This window comes from Larimichthys crocea, chromosome III (genome assembly GCF_000972845.2).
Source record: "Larimichthys crocea isolate SSNF chromosome III, L_crocea_2.0, whole genome shotgun sequence".
Taxonomy (NCBI): domain Eukaryota; kingdom Metazoa; phylum Chordata; class Actinopteri; family Sciaenidae; genus Larimichthys; species Larimichthys crocea.
The window spans coordinates 10668350-10687657 of record NC_040013.1 but is presented as its reverse complement, the minus strand read 5'-3'; the positions used below and the strand labels follow the sequence as shown (position 1 = coordinate 10687657).

Genomic DNA, 19308 nt, shown 5'->3' with positions numbered 1-19308 from the left:
CAGCTACTGATAAACCCCTGTGGTGTGAGTCACGACACTGTGGAGGACATAGAGGGAATACAACATTGTGCACGTCCGTCCCTATTCATTTTTGCATTCCGGCATAGTTTCCTTCATTCTTTAACACAATATTTCTCCCTTGTGTAGGCTGTGTATAGATACGTGTACTGTTCTTGCATATCCAAGAATATTCCAGCTGGATTCATCCATTCTACTCTGTCATTTCTTCTTTTATGATGAAAAGTTACATGTACAATGAATGCCTATCAGGGGAAATGAGTTTAAGAGCCAGCAGGGATATGAGGATACGGGTTCTGGTTGCTCATTATATTTTTACTGCTGTATTTATAGCATCTTAGCAAAGATCAAAATTCATGTTTACTATTTAAAGCTAAGAGAAAAAAAAATACAGAAACACATAGTCTGTTATACAGAATCGTCAGCACTATACTACACACCGGATTTACATATGGTACAGATGGTTTAGCTGAATTCCATCAGGACTTCCTTGAAGATGCAGAGTAAGATTTTCACAAACCAACAGAGAAATACAATAATGGATACATTCTAATGGTATTAATGTTTGACTTGTATTTACAATAAATATTTTATATTCAATATATTTAAAATATTTTTTGGCTTAAAATAAAGACTGATAAAGGTAGCAATATCAGGGATACATCAGAGCAATACATCTTATTGTTGAGTGACAGGAATAAGATAATAAATAAGACAGCAAAAAAGTTGAATGTAGGTATAATTAGTTCCACATCATATGCAAAGGACAAAAACGAATTCATTGTCATATGAAACATATTATATAACATGTTGTGAACCTGTCATGTGTCATCACCTTGGATCAAATGAGAATTTAAACACAAGTTGTGACTACAAATAAAACATCTCAGGTTGAACAGGCAGGCATTATCTGCTTACTGCCTTTAACCAAGTCATCTGACAAAAGAGTCAGTCAGACCCGACATTAGAAAGCTACAGTCAGTGCAGAAAACATGAGATCAGGAAACAGACAGGAAAGGGTATTTGCAATGCCTTAAATAGATGCAGAGGCATTAATTAAGTAACAAATGAAACCATGTAATATGAGACTTGACATCATGACATGGTCTTTCATACATGGGAAGAGAGGTGGCACATAACATTTACAAAAAATACAATCAGGTTGCAGGAAAACATGCAACAGAAACAGCAGGATTATCTTGGAGAATTAGGATCCAAAACCGTGTGCACAGTATATTACTTTTCCTCTCTGACTCATTGTGTGCGAGTAGACGGCTGTGACTTTCTCTAGCGCCCTAAAATAAGACATTTGGTGATAAGACTGACAAAAGCAACGAAACTGGAAACTCAGATAGTCACACAGACTGTGATAAAACTGCAAACAAAGCTGTAGTCAGACATGGATCAAAAGGTACTCAGAATGATTCAGGCAGTGAGGAAATATGTAAGTGATGCTGAAGAACGTGAAACGATCCACCATGAGCCGATGGACACCTGTCACACACTGGATCAACATTTAGATAAATACAAGACAGCTTAGTCTTCATTCTGTGCACATGGTGTAACAGTTCCTATAAAAGTTACGCTTCCAAATCTTAGGCCCACAAATCTTTCAGAGTCACATCTGAGGAGAAACTTAATGAAAAAAACTCTGTAAAAGTTTGGAGATCGTGCTTTTGAACGTGGGGAGACTGTGAGGAATTTGTCACAGGGTGTGTCTGCTGCAGTACCAAGAGAGTCATTAAAAAAATACCACGCTTGAAGATATATTAAAAAAGTGTGAATTAAAGAGATTCACAGCTAAGAGGAAAAGAGCTGTCTCCAAACTTGTTTTTAACTATTTAAGTACTTTTCTGGAACTAAAAAAACAAACACACTGTTGCGGAAGACGCAAAAGTTGGCACTGACAATGACACTAAAACCTCATACTGAACCATTACAGTGTTTTTTAAGCTTATTATTTACTATTGATATCTATTATTAAAGATGCATTTATTAATAACATTTTTTTTTTAATTTCTAACCCTAACCCTTCCAATCAATGCACGAGAGGCTAAGAGTCTTTTAATGATCCACATCCACTTTCTTAACCAGCTAATTTGACAGATTTAGAAAAAATATTTTAATCTCATGGCTGTTTATGATAAAATCAAAGACAATTAGATCTGCACCTAGTTGAGAAATACTTGTTATAAATATAAAGTTTGTAAAAACTATGTATGATTCTGCATGTGTCTATAATACTAAATAATCTAATACTTTATGATTTAGTCAGACTGACCTCAGTGATCTCTGTGAAAGAACTGAGTTGCTGGTCTGACTCAGAAACATTTAACCAATCCCTTGATCCATGACAGCGGCAAACAACAAATAACAGCTGCTAGTAGATTTACATCAAGGTAAGATGGTGTCCATAAGTTGTACTGCAGATGACAGAGTAAAAAAAAATGTACGTGCAAGGTTCTCTATCAGTTTTTGGCTGACAGCCACTACAGAGAGTCTTGCATTATGCCGGGTTGTACTTACAATCACCTCCACCGTGACAGGGACGGTATTGTTGAGGGCTGGGTTTCCACCATCTTTGACCATCACTGTCAAGTAGATCATCCCATTGGGAATTTGCTCATAGTCCAGAGGCCTGTTCACATTGATCACTGATAGAAGGAAAGGGGGAGAGAGAAGAAGAAAGGTGGTTTTGTGCTAAATGTGTTTTTTTTAATGTGGGACATGCAGCAACATCACAGCTTAGTAAAGCTACGAGTCAAAACTACAAACCAGAAATTGCAACAACTATAAACAGGTGGAGATACTATTTTTCAACTTAAATGTGAGTTTAGCTAGTCTGCACATCAACAACATTCATGCCCATACTGTAACTGACATACTCAAGCATATTATAGATGGCTACATGCTTCTAAAGGCAAACATACCTGCGTAGCCCTCCACCATGATGATGCTGAAGTAACTGGGGAAGGCCGAAGCTGAAATGATGGTGTATGTCAGGAAGTTGTTGGGAGGAGAATCCTCATCTGTAGCCTGTGGGTGGGCAGACAGTGGTGGGATATTAAGAGACAGAAGTGCTTTTAACATATGCCTCAGTGACAGTCAAAAGTCCATAGAGAGAAAAAGTTTTTGAGTGAGTAAGACAAGTGGACAGACAGTGTAACAGGACAGATGCTGCAGTAGACAGTGCTAATATTTATATGTGTATGTTTGCACAGCATGGGTGCGTGTCAGTCTGCATATGTGTGTAGCCAGCAAGCTGTCAGTCAGTGATGGCATGTTATTGGACAGATTAAAGCTGATTCTGGCTATTAGTGGTAGCAGGCGTCAATACTGGATGAACACCAACTGAGCCAAGACAAGCCAGTCAGACAGAGGACAGAAGAAACTATACTTCGCAGGGCTAATCCACAACAACATCAACAACAATAATGACACCCCCTCATTATTCTCAAGTTGGAAGGAACTTAAACATGAGTCCTCCGGCTGTGAGGAGAGTCTACTAGGCCTCTCCGGCATCATTAGAGGCTGGACAGGTTGTCAAAAACACTCACTTATATCTCTCCATAACACGCATATCTCTACTCTTTGATTTAACGCCAAAGTGTTGAGTAAGCAACACCTTTCTACCCCCACAACTTCCTAAGCTGTGTCTTTTTTCTTACAGACTGCCTTCCTATATCAAATTTCGACAAACAGATTCATATTAGATCGTTTACCACTCAGTAAGAGGAGTCGGGGGCAGAAATTCAAATAGATGAGTGGCAAAAGAAGTAAAGGAATAAGAATTGTAGAGAATTTTTAAAAAAAGATTTAGCTGTTAGAAAGCATAAGCACTGTAGTAGGAGGCATAAACCTCCCAGGCATTTTTTTGGAAAAAGAAAGAAGCAGAAAAAGAAAAGCCTCTCTTTGCTTCGTCTCTCAACACATCGACTTCCATCTATTTCAGTCTTTTTCCACTTTCCTCCTTGTCTCCCTGTTTTCTGGAGCAGTGTGCACGCTTGTGTGTGTATATAGAGTGAGTTCCAGGGCAAATTGCTGACACAGAATTGTGCGACTGGCTTCCCTGTTCCTCTCGGGCAGCGTATTAATATTAGCAACGTTTAAGGTTAGCTCAGACTAATCAAACACAGTGAGCCAAGCGTTGAGCCCAGTCATCAGCTCAACTCCCACACTGTAATGTGTCGGGGTAAGCCACTGCTCTACCCACTGCCACAAGGGACGTAATAGTCTTTCTCTCGAGGGCACAATCAAAGGAAACGCTGAGCCATTAGTTACCATTGTGCCTCTGTACCTCTGCCTTTTGTGTGGCAGTGACTGATGGCCAACACACTGGGCTGACCTGTTCTTCTTGAATACAGTGCCCACAAACACATTATGTTATTTTATGTGAATGCACAGTACATGTGCATGTGAACATACTGTATTATTGCAGGTATCTTTGTGTGAGTGAATAGATTTACTATACCGACTTTTATGTGTCTGCACCACAACCGACTGACTCACTTAATTAAAAAAACATTTCTTTTGGTGCAGAAATTTAGTTCATTTATTGCAGCCAAACAATTGCTAAGCAACACTACAATACAATTATGAATGCTGATTTTGGTTTAGTGCATTAATATTTAGAATCATTGATTGTCACAGGTGTATGTTTATAGGGTGCTTTATAGCAGCTGTAAACAGAAGAGTTTTACTGTCTTGCAACAAGAGGGTACTCTTTGCTTCATATGTTTCTTTTAAAACTCCATTCTTTTAAACGCATCTCACCCTGATTCGTGCCACCGGCTGGACAGCCTGTTCGTTCTCTCTCAGCGAGCCCACGTACGCCTCCTTCTGGAACAGTGGCGAATTGTCATTGACATCTAACACATTGACTCGGATCCTGCCCGTTGTCTCCTCTCCACCGCCGTCCCTCGCCAACACGGTCAGCGTGAATCGGCGCATCAACTCATAGTCCAGACTGGCCCGCAGAGTGACCCAGCCCGTCTCATCATCCAATGAAAACCTGCAAGAGACAAACAGGTGAAATCAAAGGTGGTCAACTCCCAGTTTTAAGAGGGTTATTGTGACAAGACCTTTTTCTCATTACAACAATATACTTTAATGTTATGTTATTGCAATCATAGCATACTAACTTTTGTTAGTATGCTAGGGGTTGTGTCTGACTCTCTGACAGAGGTGTTAAAGAGTTTAATGACCGCAGGCATGAATGATTTCCTGTGGCACTCTGTGGTGCATCTAAGTGAGGGAGTCTTCTGCTGAAGGAGCTCCTCTGCTGAGCCAGTGTGTCGTAGAGAGGGTGTGAAACATTGGCCAATATGGACTGAAGCCTGGACAGCATCCTCCTCTCTGCCACGGTCGTCAGAGTGTCCAGCTCCAGATGTTAAAGGACCTCAGCCACCTCAGGAAAAAGAGTGGGCTTTGGCCCTTTTTGTACACAGCCCCTGTGTTTCTTGCCCAGTCCAACTTATTATTCAGGCATTGTCCAGACATCAAACTGTGTGTGTGGTTGGGACGTGCTCACTAGTCTGCATTTGTGCTCCTGTTAAGTTTAATACTTTTTTAATCTGGCAATGAGATCTACTAAATAGTTAATGGTGTCTTAAAGCCTTAGTAAAAAGCACATTACAATGCATCTGAAGGTTCAGAACTGTGTCATCCTTGTTAACTGAAGATAAAAAGAGCTGCAATAATGATTTGTTATCATAATGAGAAAAGCATTAACAAAATGTTTGTATGTAAAAAAGGTATCATGAAAGTATATTGTTAAAATGAGAAACTGTTTTCATTCTAGATGTTTTTCTCATCTTTGCAGAAATACGCTGGTATAAAAAATAACTTTTCTACAGAAATGAAACGACAAACGACCCAAATCAGACAAAAATGATGCTCGGTAAGGGTAACAGAGAAACAATAATAGTAGGAAGCCACACTAATTGTGTCCTTTTGATGCTGAAGATAATGAATCAATGAATTAATTATGTGAATGTTTGTTTTTCTGTGTGTGTGTGTGTGTGATTCTGTAAATTTGTGGCCTGAAGAGAGCAGGGAGTAAAGAAAAGCGCCAGACACATTGTTGCTCAGCTGTCTCTGGTGAGGCTGGGTGGGCAGAAACAGTACAATCATTCTCTAGTGGCCAAATAAATGAAATATTTATGTGATTGTGTGGAGTGTTTGAGTATGTTTGTGTGTAGCTGTGTCTTACTGGTCTGGCTCGTCACTGAAGTAGTAACGCACAGTCCCAAATGTGCCTGCATCTCCGTCTGTAGCCTGGACACAAAAGACAGAAAAAAAAAAAGTGTTTATTTCTTGTAATTTTATAGTACATTCAGCTTCTGTTGTCCATTCATTTCTCACCTGGATTTTTTTCTACTTTGGTTTTCACATGTACCTGCTATATCTTCCATTCTCTTTCAGGATTCATTTGCAAATGTGTTACCATGTAAAAACAGCCTTCATCAATTTTTTATTAAGTTTTAAGTGTGTGATTATGTGTGGCTTCCATTTTCAAATGCTATAGGCACAATGTGTTGGTGCAAAATGTTATAAGGCGAGGCTCTTTAAAGCAGAGTAATACATGTGTTTAATACATGTGTGCTTGAACATATTGATTTCTTCTTCTTGGACACAAACATTTCACTCACACTCAAATATGTCCTGTGCACGCTCAGATCTAAAGTCTACACGCTCAGATCTAAAGTCTACGCGCTCAGACCGTATGACTTTGTTAAAAACATGCAAGCCACACTTTATACACTTCAGAGGTGTTGATTAGATTAAATCTGGGGGAGCTGATATATTTCTCTCTTCCACATGACCCACCACTGCCATAAAAGCAGCAACAACTGTTGTCATATGTTTTGCAGATAAAAGGGGTGTCAAAGAAATGCAACATAAAGAGCAACACTCTCAGGAATCTTGTACTTTATGAAACGCCACATTAACACAATCTATCTTTGTAAGCACATGCATGCGTATGTGCACACATGTGCTGATGCGTACACACAGGGTGTTGTGTCGGCGCTGATGGATCGTGGCTGGAGAGGCTGTTGTAATAGAGTTTCACTTCAGTGGCTCTGCAGTCACTTGAAGGGCCAAACTTGAACGTGTCTGCAGCCTGCTCCGTCAACCACGATGCTGGCCACTGTGATTCAGTGATGCCCTGATACCGACCCTATTATGTAGGACTGTGTGCACGCGTGTGTGTAGGGCAGATGCTTTTTTTGCATGTAGCTGTGACTTGCAATGTTGTAAGAGAGGGAGTGTGTTCATGTGTGTATTTATTCAAGTCTTTTTTGGCTGCGCATGTGTCATACTGTATGTGTGCACATTGAAATGTGTTAAGAAATATCTGTGCCATTTAAATTGAACACATTTATAGTTGTGTGTGTGCATGTGCATCTATGATTCCTCTCACAGATGGAACAACGGCTGCAGCTATCAATGCGCTTTTTCCGCTTCTAAAAAATTACACCATGCTGTTTAGCTCAGGCCTGTAATTTCACAGAGAGTTTCCACCACATCGTCCCGGATGGTGAATTGATGTTTCTTTTTAATGTGTGAATGGTCCTCGCTTTGTTGTCAAGTGCACTGAAGCACATCCGGCTGAGCGAGTACAGAGTGATGCTAAATACATGTGAGGTGTTTGGGGACTCCAGTCAGGTTCTTATGTTAACCTTTGAGTTTTCATCTGTCCTGTCTCTCCTAACCTCATCATTTAATGCCACTCAACAGCTTCTCCTCCTCTCTCCTTTTGCATTCCTACCAATCCCTTCCTCCCACTCCTCCTTTATCTTTCCCTTTTTCTTTTCTGTCTTTACCTCGCTTTCCTCCCTGCAATTCTGAGCCCCTCCTCCATCTCCACTGTCTCCCCTCTCCTCTACATATCTCCCTTAGCACACTCTTCCCCCTCGATGCCTCCCTCCCTCCTTTGCTCCCTCTCTCCCAGGTGAGTGACAGTCCCATAAGTGCTCCAATGATAGCAGTGGGGGTGTTAGTGTGACAGCTATCGCAGCGGTGACAGGAGCTAGACTCAGCCTGAGAGCTAATACTGCCTCTGCTGCTGCGGCCAAGCCCCACTCACCATGACGAGAGAGAGAGAGAGAGAGAGAGAGAGAGAGAGAAAGAGAGAGAGAGAGAGAGAGACGATAGCCATCACCCCACTCCTCCATCATTCACCTACCCACTTCCTTTCTCCCACCAAACAATCACCATGACTGTAAGGCTCAGTCACTTTGCCAACTGCTTGCGAAAGACTTTCAACTTTAGACACAGAAGGACTGGAGCAGATGGACGGTAGAGATTGGCTTGTACAGGGATTTGCTGTAACTTAACACCATGGACCCGAATCCTTGACACCAGGGTATTATGCATTTACCCCTCATTGCCATGGTAGCTTAAACTTTTTTTGGTTGGGGAATTGGAGGTGATGAAAAAGTTGGTGAGATGGGATGCACAGAGAGAGAGAGTGTAAGATTTAATGAGGAAAGAAATGACATGGGAAAAAAGCTTGGCCAACTAATGTGCCTTATAAGCACAATGACAATTACAACAAGCATTTAAAGTACTGCGATGGTTCACAGGGATAAATAGCATTCATGCTGATGGATTCATAAAACCTCTTTTTTAGGGACCCTCCAAAATAACTGAAAAGAGTTACAAAAAAACAAAAGAAGTATGGAGCATACACATTGCTATAAAATGCCTGCCGTTGACTAATGGTAAGAAACCCTGTTGGTTGATTGCCTGTTCTCTTACTGTCAAGTTACCCAGAGATGAAACAGCGGCTGTATGTGTTGTAGATGAATACTGGGCCCAGACTGCAGCGATGAAAATCTCGCTTGTGCTAAGGAGCTGAGCACTGAGGTATCAGAGTCAGCGTTCTGATCAAAATCTAAACTAAGTTGTTAAGGCGTTTCTGCACAAAGAGTCAGTGCGCTGCTGATTGCCAATATAAACTCTGCAAACCCTTGGGTCCTCAGGCAGTAACTACAAAAGAGAAATTAGTTCTCAGTTGACCAGTTTGGTTAAATGATGTGTTTCTTCCCTTCAGAGAGGCGAAACCAGCAGGCAAAACACAGCTCTGTGTGTGTGTGTGTGGGTTGGTATTTATGTGGGTGTACCTGTGTAACTATGTGCTCATTTGTGTGTCTGCATGCATGTTAATGCAAACTGTGTACGTATGTGTGTGATGATTGGTTGCATAATGCAAAGTATAATGTGTATTTAGGTGTATATGTTTTTGCACGTGAAAAGGATAGACACTGACAGAGATGCAATGTATTTTGAGGTTCATTCAGTCTTTGGTTAAATATGCATCCACAACCATTTACAGTATAAACTCCTATTATCACACTCAATTGCTTTCAAGAGAAAGTGGAAATGAGAGCCTCCCTCATGGGTGACAGAGAGACAGGGGTGTGTCTTTGTGTAAACTGGGGTTGGGTTGGAGGGAGTGGAGGAGCAGATTATCAGCCGAGCTATCTCATGGACAGCAAGAGAGGTTAAAGCTACACAGGCTTTTCTATCTTGAGTGAGCTGGAATTTGAATTGATTGGCTCCTAAAATTGCTTTTTCTGCAGAGGCTTTGAGAGGCATAGAAAAGGAAACCAATTACTGGCTGTCAAAGCCTGCTGTCAAAATAGAGATGACCCCCGGTCCAAACACAGACAACCTCTTCTGTCTCAGTGTTGCACACCTAAACACAACCACAAAGAAGAGATAACAAACATACAACTGCGCACACACACACACACACACACACACCACCACAGTGAAGATGTCCAGTTTCTGACAATCATTGTGGGGGAGACAATGATGAAGTTATGGTTGTCAGGTTATCTTCCTCAGCTCTGGTTAGCTCCACTTATGTGGGCTCTTTTAAACGCTCTGTGTCCCACTTTCTCACATGTTCTGTATCCACGATAAGATCATAGATCGATCTTCACAAATGCTACACGAGTGGGATACAGTGAATAGCTATTTTTAAATGAGAAACTGTGTGTCTTTGTGTTAACACTCAGCAGATTGCACTGTATGTGTGAGTGACACGCACAAAGCAGAATCTTGGTCATGTGACACATTCTCTCTTTTTGTGTGTGTGTGTGTGTGTGTGTGTGTGTGTGTGTGTGTGATGGGGTTGGAACGGGGGATTGCATACTGTATATTTGTATTTATATCTGTTTTCGCAATGTGTGTGTACTTCTACACAAAATTTCCCATTTTGGATAATAAAATTTACTGTGACCTTCCACACAGCATACTTCATCATTATACATCATGGCAGCAAAATTACTGTAAATGCCTGTGGATCAGTAGAGTGCAAGTTTGTGGCTCCCACTGCACACACAGGCAACATGAGAATCAAGCACATAGACACGAAATATCTCTAAGAGATATGTATGTCCTATCAGACTGAAAATCACAGTTTACAGTACTGTAAATCATGTCTGCTTGATAACATCACTAAAAAAAGATATGCACTACCAATAAAAAGGGCTTTGTCACAGATCAAAGGATAGGCTCACTTTTTTCAAGTCTGTCTTAAAACAACTTTCCTAATATAAGTTTAATATATATAATAATATAAGTATTGGTTGCTGTACTTGTTGCTCTTGTCCACACTGGTTGCAAAGAGATGCCTTCTGAATATGATTTCATTGTAAGAGCTCCATAACCACATTCACAAATCCTGTGGAAAGATGCATTTCAAACTTGAGCTAAAACTAATAGAGGCTTCAGCAGTTAGAGTTAATTAAATCAAGTGGGTGTCTTCGCAAGTCTTTTTAGTATAAAAGTCCCTTGTTGTGTTTCTTCAAACAGTGTTTTCCTTGCTGAGCTGCAGCACAGTGACATAAAGTGGGAGTTTTACACAAAAAACACAACTTTGGAAAATAGCCTACCCACCTGATGTTTTTACATGCGACAGAGGAGAAGTCAAATAATAACACAATGAAAGGTATGGCTGAAAGGAAAAGGTAAAAGAAAGAAAGAAAACTGTTTTTTTTAATGGCACTGGACTTCCGTCTTCACAGTAACTTTCTTGATCTCTGTGTCTAGGAACAATATCTGCCATGGGAACATGCAGAGTTTGTATCTCCAATCAATACTACAGAGCAAGGCTCAGAGCAGAGCAGCACAGAAACTCTGTTGGGCTGCATTGGACGACATGTGTCCAATTAATGATCACATTATTTGACCTCATCATTCTTGCTCATCCCTCCTGTGACTCAACTAATGAAGAAATTTATATACTCTCCTTAATTTTAATAATGGCAACAAGCATCTACAGCTTATGCTGTGTGAAATGATTCCAAACCAAAACCTCTTTAGCCGAGAAAAGATGCTAAAGGCTTCACCTACTTGGATCAAATGGGGACCAACCGCATTTCTTGCCAATCCTCCAGCTGTGACCTAGTGCACCTGCGGGGGTTGATGGGAGCTGTGTGTGTTTTTACTGCGGACACTTTAGTGTAATGGCGATAGTGAGCGTTCGTTTACGACTGCTTTATTTCTCTAAAACATTAACGAGCAGGTGGGGGTGCTCACAACGACCGCTGCCTGCCGACAGGATTGAACAGGCTGTTTCTATTATCTCCTGACCACCCAGATAACAGCAAGACAGACAGAGAGAGACAGATACAACTTTTTTTAAACACTGTATACTTTTGTAAAAAGATGAGGCTGACAGCTTGGAAGATAAATTGTACTGCTTGTATGCATACACAGCCACTATATAATGATTACAACCAAATGTGAACCACTGGAAAAAAACAAACAGCTGTTACCTCTGGAATGAGGAGGAAAGTGGGGGAGAGCGATGGAGAGAGAAAAACAGAGAGGACGGCATTGTGGGCATAAGCTGGAGACAGTTTGAGCTGCCAGTGAAACAGCTTAATGCAGAGCTTTGTGGCTGGCAGCTTCACTTTGCCGACAGGCCTTGGTCCTCCCCCTCTCTTTCTTTCACTCTCTCTCTCTGTTCTCGATGAGTATACTACAGAGAGACCGTATATAAGGTGGAAGAAAAACATGCAGGGTATCTATGGTTATGTGATGAGGGAGCAGGATCACAGACAATGGACGTGAGCAAAAAATGACTTGGATTGATGTTCTCAATTGTGATGATTATATGTTGTTATGTGTTTTATATAAATGTAAACGGGATATCTTTGAGTGTTTGAAATTTTGCTCAGACAAAACAAGCAATTTTAAGACATCATCTTCGGCTTTGTGATGGACATTTCCCCTATTTACATATGCCCATTATTCTTATTTTTATTTCCTGTTCTTACCTACATATTTTACTTGTCATGCCTGAGCTGTTTTCTTCTGTGTGGTATATGAATAATGTAATGTAAAAACTGCAGTCTGAAAAAGTTGTAGGCTGATCTTATTGTGCCTACCCTTTTCACAACACCTAGATTAATTGAAAGCAACAATCATTAATTGCAGCCCTAAATTCTGTGTAATTTTTTTAAATGTTGCAACACAGTGGTGAAGTGCATTGTTTAATCAGTCTTGTCTGAATGAAATAATCAGAATCAGAAATACTTTAATAATCCCAGGGGGAAATTAATTCATATTAATTTATTAATATGAATTTATTAATATTCTCATCTAAATCAATCTAATAGTGAACGGAATCTGGGAAACTTCAGACTATTAACTACTCTCAGCTCCCGCCTGTTCGTCCTCTGCCCTGCACAAGCATTCACACCCTGTCTCACAATGTCAGAACATCCATGATAAAGGACCTATTATTACAGTGATTCTGTGTGTGCTACCACATGCAGGAGAGAGCTGGGCCTCACCCCTTTTATTACAATAATGAATTATAATCACTGTTGTGACTATTGCCCTATAAAGGCTTGTCTAAACAGTGGCGGTAGCAAAATATCCAGCACTCTGTAATTTATAACCTTCTGCTGGAAGCATTTATCATTGTGCTTAGCCCTCAAACATATAGCATCTGCACACAAAGCACACAGGATGGTTAAAGACACAGAAAGACCCTAATCAAAGAAGAACATAGGATATGATATACAGTGTTTTATAAGAGCAAGATAAACTATAAGAAGAGAAGGTGCATGTAAACTTAATTTCTATATGCATATTAGAGCTGTGTATGTCCTCATCAAATATCCTTAGAGATAGACTGATGTAGAGCCTGAGCTGGAGAGAGTGTAATCCAAGCAGAGACAGTCAGAGAACCTTAGAGTGAATCAATGCAACACCTGAAAACCATTAGCAATCTAATGGTAAATCAGAGAAAGGGGAAAAACAACAATAACTGAGGGCATACAATAAATACGAAATGAAAGAAGGAAAATTCTCTGAAACCCTAGGAGAGAAAATCAGAGTGATTCCACTGATACGAGCAGCTGCTGGTGTCTATAGTCTCCGGGGTAAGGAAGAGACAGAAAGAGAGAGAGTTAGAGAGAAAAGGACCCAGACAAAAGAGTAAATCACAATAAATATTTATAATGATAAGTAATGCTGCAGACCATAAATATTAAACAGCCACTGCCTGTGTGTGTATATATATATGTGTGGTCCTATGTTAAGCACAAGTGTCCACAGGGATGCAGGAGTGGGCACAGAGTAATACATTGACTAACATTGTACGTAAGCTCTGATCAGATGAGCTATGAATATGAACCCAAACAAAGCATTTAAATTACATTTTCAGACTGCTTGTTTGGCACTTTTAAACAACAACTGGGAAACAATGTGCATAATTTCAATTATCATAGGTATAAAGTATTATATAAACATTATCCAAACATACCCTCTTTACATACAAACCACATCCACCACACGACTGATATACTGCACGACTGCAGAAACACTAGCCCAGGATACAGTGAGGTATCAAGCTCTTGAAATAATTACTTCATTGTGAGAGGAACTAATATCAGTCTCATAGTTACTGTAAGAGCAGGGGATAAAACTTAATTTGACGAACCTCTCTGCTATTGCTGGTACTAAAGGTCCAGATTGCATTGCAAGGGATATGTACATACTAGTTTGCACTTACGTTACTTGATCTGAGGCTATGTAAAAGGCAAATCAAGCTGTGATATGAATAAATTCTTGAATACAGCAGTGCACAGACAAATAGTAATAGGCCTTTCTGAACTAATTTAAAATTAAGCTCTAATATTAATCTACAGATGTTATCATTGTCCCCTAAAATTAGCTTTTTTCTTCCACTGTTTTGTAATGCAAAACTCTTTTCTGTACTGGCCATAATTATATTGTCTCATCATTGTCATCAGGAAATGAAATCACAACATCCATCTTGAGTGGCCAATTACTTTAATCATTAAAGACATATATAAGTTAGGTTATATGAGGTACTTATCCATAATCAGTATATTAACTACATTATAGGGCAGTCAGTGCATCCCCAGTTTGGAGAAGCAGACCGAGATTTCAAAAGATGCTGTTGTAAATCTGACTCAAACAGCTGATAATAGCTTGCACGGATGCAGTGACTAACTGTGAAGTAAGCTCTAGAGGTGCAGGGAGGTGTATTTTTGAGCTTTGGAGTAAGCCAAACTAGTGCAATCAGTCTTGATGCTAAGCTAAACTCACTGGCTTGTGGCTGTAGGCTAATGCACTCATATGCAATAATATGACATTTGAACAGTGAGAGTGGTATCTAATTTAACTCTTGGCAAGAAAGCAAACAAGTAAGTATATTGTTCAAAACTATTCCTTTACTGTATATTTGCGTGTGTGCTATGTTTGTGACAGGCCAGCCTACCTTGGGAGATTAAGAATTAAAAGTGTTGCCCTCCCTTTTGGTGCTAAAACATAATTTGGCCACCATCTGTTGCACCTCACAGCCATCTGACAGATAGCACTGAGAGGCTAGTCTCAGCCTAACATTCCGGTTATATTGTAATGCCTTGAGTTGTTGTCTGTACTTAACCAAGTAAATAGTTTAAACTATTGTAAAAGAGTGTGTCACACAGTTACAAAGGGAATCAGGAAAATTAAAAAATGCCCACTGTGTGAGCAACACATAGACACTTATAAGCACAAAGTTCAGAATAAAATGTACTTGAGTGAAGTACAAGTTCTATAATAACATAACCATTTGTTAGCGGCTTCATGCATTCATTTTATCACAATTAATGGTTCAATTCAACAAGCTTTGCAGGTGGCGAGCAACATAATTTGTCCCTAACAGTGAGGTGATGGACAGGTTAAGTTATTATTTTACCTGATTTATGGAGTGGGTTGAAAAGTGTTCTAGCACAAGTCTGAATGTAATCAAGGCTAATTTTATATTTCTGTACTCTATACTTTAAAATATATAACCAGAACAGGTGATTCATTTGAAGAAACTTGGCCCTTTACATTTACAAGAGGGACATCACCCCCTCATCATTCCTCCATTTACCCTCTCACTCCTGCCTGAACAATAAGAGGCAAAAAAACAACAACAGTTTGATGGATTTAACTTCTCTGTGCTTTACTTTAAACGTGAACTTATTTTATACAATACATGGGAGCAATGTCCATTCCAAAATAAACACCTCATTATTCACACAAACATGATTAAGGCGTCCACAACTTGTTTGATCAGACTGCAGCGTATAAATAGTCTCCTCTATTTTCACTAGATTAGAGCTGTTGTAACACATTGTCTAAATTACTAATGAACTAAATTATGACAGACCCACATATGTAAGTATAGTCTGTGCAAACACATTAATGAACACACACAACCACACATACGCAGTAAATGGAAAATAGAAAAAGGCCTTTGATGACCAATGACTTTGTCTGGCTTTTTAGCCATGTGTTGACCTTGTGGGAGGGAGACCTTCAAAGAGATTGTTTTGTATATACCGTATATGGGTGTGGGGATGTGTGTGTTTCTATTTCTATTTCTCAGCCTCAGAGCAAGGCTAGAGTGTCGGAAACATCTGTTTGTGCGTTTTATCTCCAGTGGCATCTCAGAGGTGCCCCTGGTGTGTGTGTGTGTGTGTGTGTGTGTGTGTTGGGGGGTCGGAATATGGAAACCCTCATCTAACAGTGTAGATATATAAGAGTGCTGCCATCCATGTCAGTGCAGTCTTCACCAAGAGCCGTCACATCTCATTCTATTTACAGTCTATTCACTTTCTACAGCCAGCAATCAGGATTCTACAGCAGGCCGCACGCTCCAGCACGAGGCCAACATCAGCCAGACTTATCGGGTATTAGACTGCACTGCAATCTCCATTTCATGAGCACCCAGTCTATAAACACTATTGATTATCACACTGCTTTTTGCACTTGTATCTAGTAGATTGTGGGCGTTCTGTCAGAAGAATGACTGGTAATGAATAATAATGCAGTTTTGGCGAGATGCTTGGAGATTTTTGGGGGATCTGGTTAAAGTAGTGCCTGCTGGTCTGGTCCAAAAGTGGTGTGGTGCTGTGTGGTGATATGATGAGGTGGAGTGGCCTCAAGGACACTTCAACTGTGAGAGACTTAACAGAAAGACTGAAAGACCTGGAGGGAATGAATAATACGATATCATTTCTGGAAATAATTGTTAAACCATGTGCTAATTGGATTAGACATCTTAATATTAATCCACTATCAATATAAGACATTTTAAGATTCCCTGATAATAGTAATCCACTTTGAGCTGATATTTCTGTAATGATATGTTTGCATTTTTGCAAATAAATACATTTAAATGTAGAATATTAAACTAAATTTGTCAACAATTTCAGTTTAATTATTTGCTAAAATTATTCTCTAGACCTACATACATAGTAAGCAATTACATTGCTAGACCCTCCTAAAAGGTCTGTATAAGTAGTTCAGCTTGCTATTATATTGGCTGCAAATATCTAATTCTGCTTTTCAACAAATTTGCACAATTATTTGATGAAAATAGGTTCATGACCAAGCCACAGTTGAGTCACAGATCATCTTGAATATCTAAAAGATGCTTTAGCCAATACAGGTCAGTGAGTTTTTCATTAGTAGTTATTTGTGCTTTTGTGTGAGGCAGCCAAGCCAGAGTCATCATAAGCAACAACTACTCATATGGTACTCTACATGGGTTACACAAACAAGCCAAGATTTCACTCCTAATAAAACAAGCCTCATGAAAATCACTAGTACAAGTCAGGTTTCTATTGTAATCAATTTGGTTTCCTATAACTAATCTATCACAATGTCAGCTCTGTACTGTAGACACTGTGCAGTGGTTTCATTACATACTCACCAGGATGCGTAGCAGTGAGGTACCAGGGGGTGTGTTTTCAGGAAGGCTGATGTTGTACAGGGGTTTGCTGAAGATGGGCCGGTTATCATTCTCATTGATGAGCTCAATAAAGACACGAGCAAAGCCCACATGGTCGGACATGGATTCATTGGCAAAAAGCTGAGGAGAGACAACAAGCAGTATATTTACACTAAAGCTTTACATACAGACTTAGATGGGGCACTGGTTAGCTCAGTAGGTAGACTGTGCGCCCCATGCATGAAGGCTCACTCCTTGCCGCAGCAGCCCAGGGTTCAAATCTGACCTGTGGCCCTTTGCTGCTGTCATTCCCCGTCTTTCTCTCCTCACTTTCCTGTCACTCTTCAGTTGTCCCTATACAATAAAGCTTAAAAAAGCTCCATTAAAGAAATATATGTACTGAATATATAGGCTTGGATATCACCACTGAGTTAGACAAGAAACTGTACAGGTTTAACACTGGTATATCAATATAAAATATTTCACATGTTTAGATTTTAAATTATAATCATAATTTGCAATTTTGCTAAAGTTACTGTGGTAAACAACTGACACGTTTAAGATTTGGAGATCTTGAATTATATAGAAAAGGCCACCCTCTGGTTCTGTAAACGACTCAGGGGTAAACTGGGGTGACAAAATACCAATTTCACTGTTCAAACAAGTCTACAGTGTTGAGAAAGTGATATCGCCCCAGTCCGATGGAGCCTTGTGTCCAAGCAAATAAAAACAAGTTGCAAGAAACATAATGAAGCTACATTCAGTCTTGTTGCTTAGAAATCAGTCTTTGTCCACAGTTCATTCAAGGGCATTCTCACAAGAGCAATGTAGCTGCTTTGTCTTATTATTTCATGTTTTGGCTTAAAAAGAAGATTACCTTCTCTGACTCCACTTTGTATCACTTAATAAAAACTGATCTGTGGTGGAAATTTACAATGATTGAAAATTTCTTCAACAAGTTGAGGTGCTAACTAAGCGTCCTACTGCTTATATTAGCCAGATAGCTGTGTCTTCCTTATTTGTGGTGGAGGCACTAGCTATTATGATCCTCCTGAGCCTTATGTGTTATTTGATTACTTATTCATTCAGTTATTCTCTCATACTGTATAGTTATTTTCACAGTCTCTGGGATTGGAGTCCATCCCAAAATTTACTCTGATATAAACGTTAAGATACGAACTGTAAGAATATTCAAGTTAAAAACTCACTGAGAAGCTGTAGCTGCGAATGTTTTCGTAGTCCAATGGCATGGCCACCCTCATTCTGATGTCTGCACGCCCCTGTACCGCCGTGGGCGAGATGGTGAAGTACTCTGAATTGTTTCCTGTCAGAAACACCTGGAACATACTGTTCACCCCCTGCCACAGGAAGGATAAAAGAAAGTTGAATATAGAAAAACTGAGAAAAATAAGTTGTTGAGAGAGTATAAAGGCAGGTGGTAAAACATACTTTACCCAGTACCAGTGACAAATGTACATAATAAAATCAACACTTAGAATTATAGTATATCTATAGAGTTTTCCTGAATAATTGTTGGAGAAAAGATACAATATATAACAAAGGTATGTAATAAATATACAGAAAGGCTGAACTGAAGATTCCCCTGATTTACATCAAATTAAAACAAATTTGTTTTACATTTTAAGCATTTAGATAATTGTTGTACCCATAATTAATTACATTGACTGTAACAGTAAAGACAGTAAAATAATAATCACAAATTTCATAAGAAACCAATAGTCAAAAGTCATGTGAACTGATCATATTATGGGGAGGGAGATACATCAAATATAGAAAAAGCTGTATTTTGTACTGTTGTCAGCTTGGTGATGGAATTATATTATTAATCTTGGCATCCAAACATTTCTTGGTCTTTGCCACTATATTGTGAAATGGCAAGGATACACAGTACTTTTGTGACGCAGTATTTGTAATCTATGTTCTGTGTACAATCAATCTGTACAGTATACAACACTTTCTGTCCTCACACTTTTGGATAAGGAAAGCACCCCAAAAGCCATTAAGATCTT

At 39.5% G+C, this 19308-nt stretch overlaps 1 protein-coding gene across 1 annotated transcript in view; it reads right to left on the bottom strand.

Annotated features, from left to right (window-relative positions):
- Window positions 1-19308, bottom strand: part of cdh23 (cadherin-related 23) — a 149414-nt gene that overhangs the window by 45051 nt on the left and 85055 nt on the right. Inside the window, exons 12-17 of the mRNA XM_027277516.1 lie at window positions 18487-18636; window positions 17261-17419; window positions 6230-6294; window positions 4792-5029; window positions 2949-3054; window positions 2545-2672 (exon numbers count right to left, since the gene is read on the bottom strand). Coding sequence (XP_027133317.1) covers window positions 2545-2672; window positions 2949-3054; window positions 4792-5029; window positions 6230-6294; window positions 17261-17419; window positions 18487-18636 — 846 coding nt within the window. The remainder of the gene's footprint in view (window positions 1-2544; window positions 2673-2948; window positions 3055-4791; window positions 5030-6229; window positions 6295-17260; window positions 17420-18486; window positions 18637-19308) is intronic.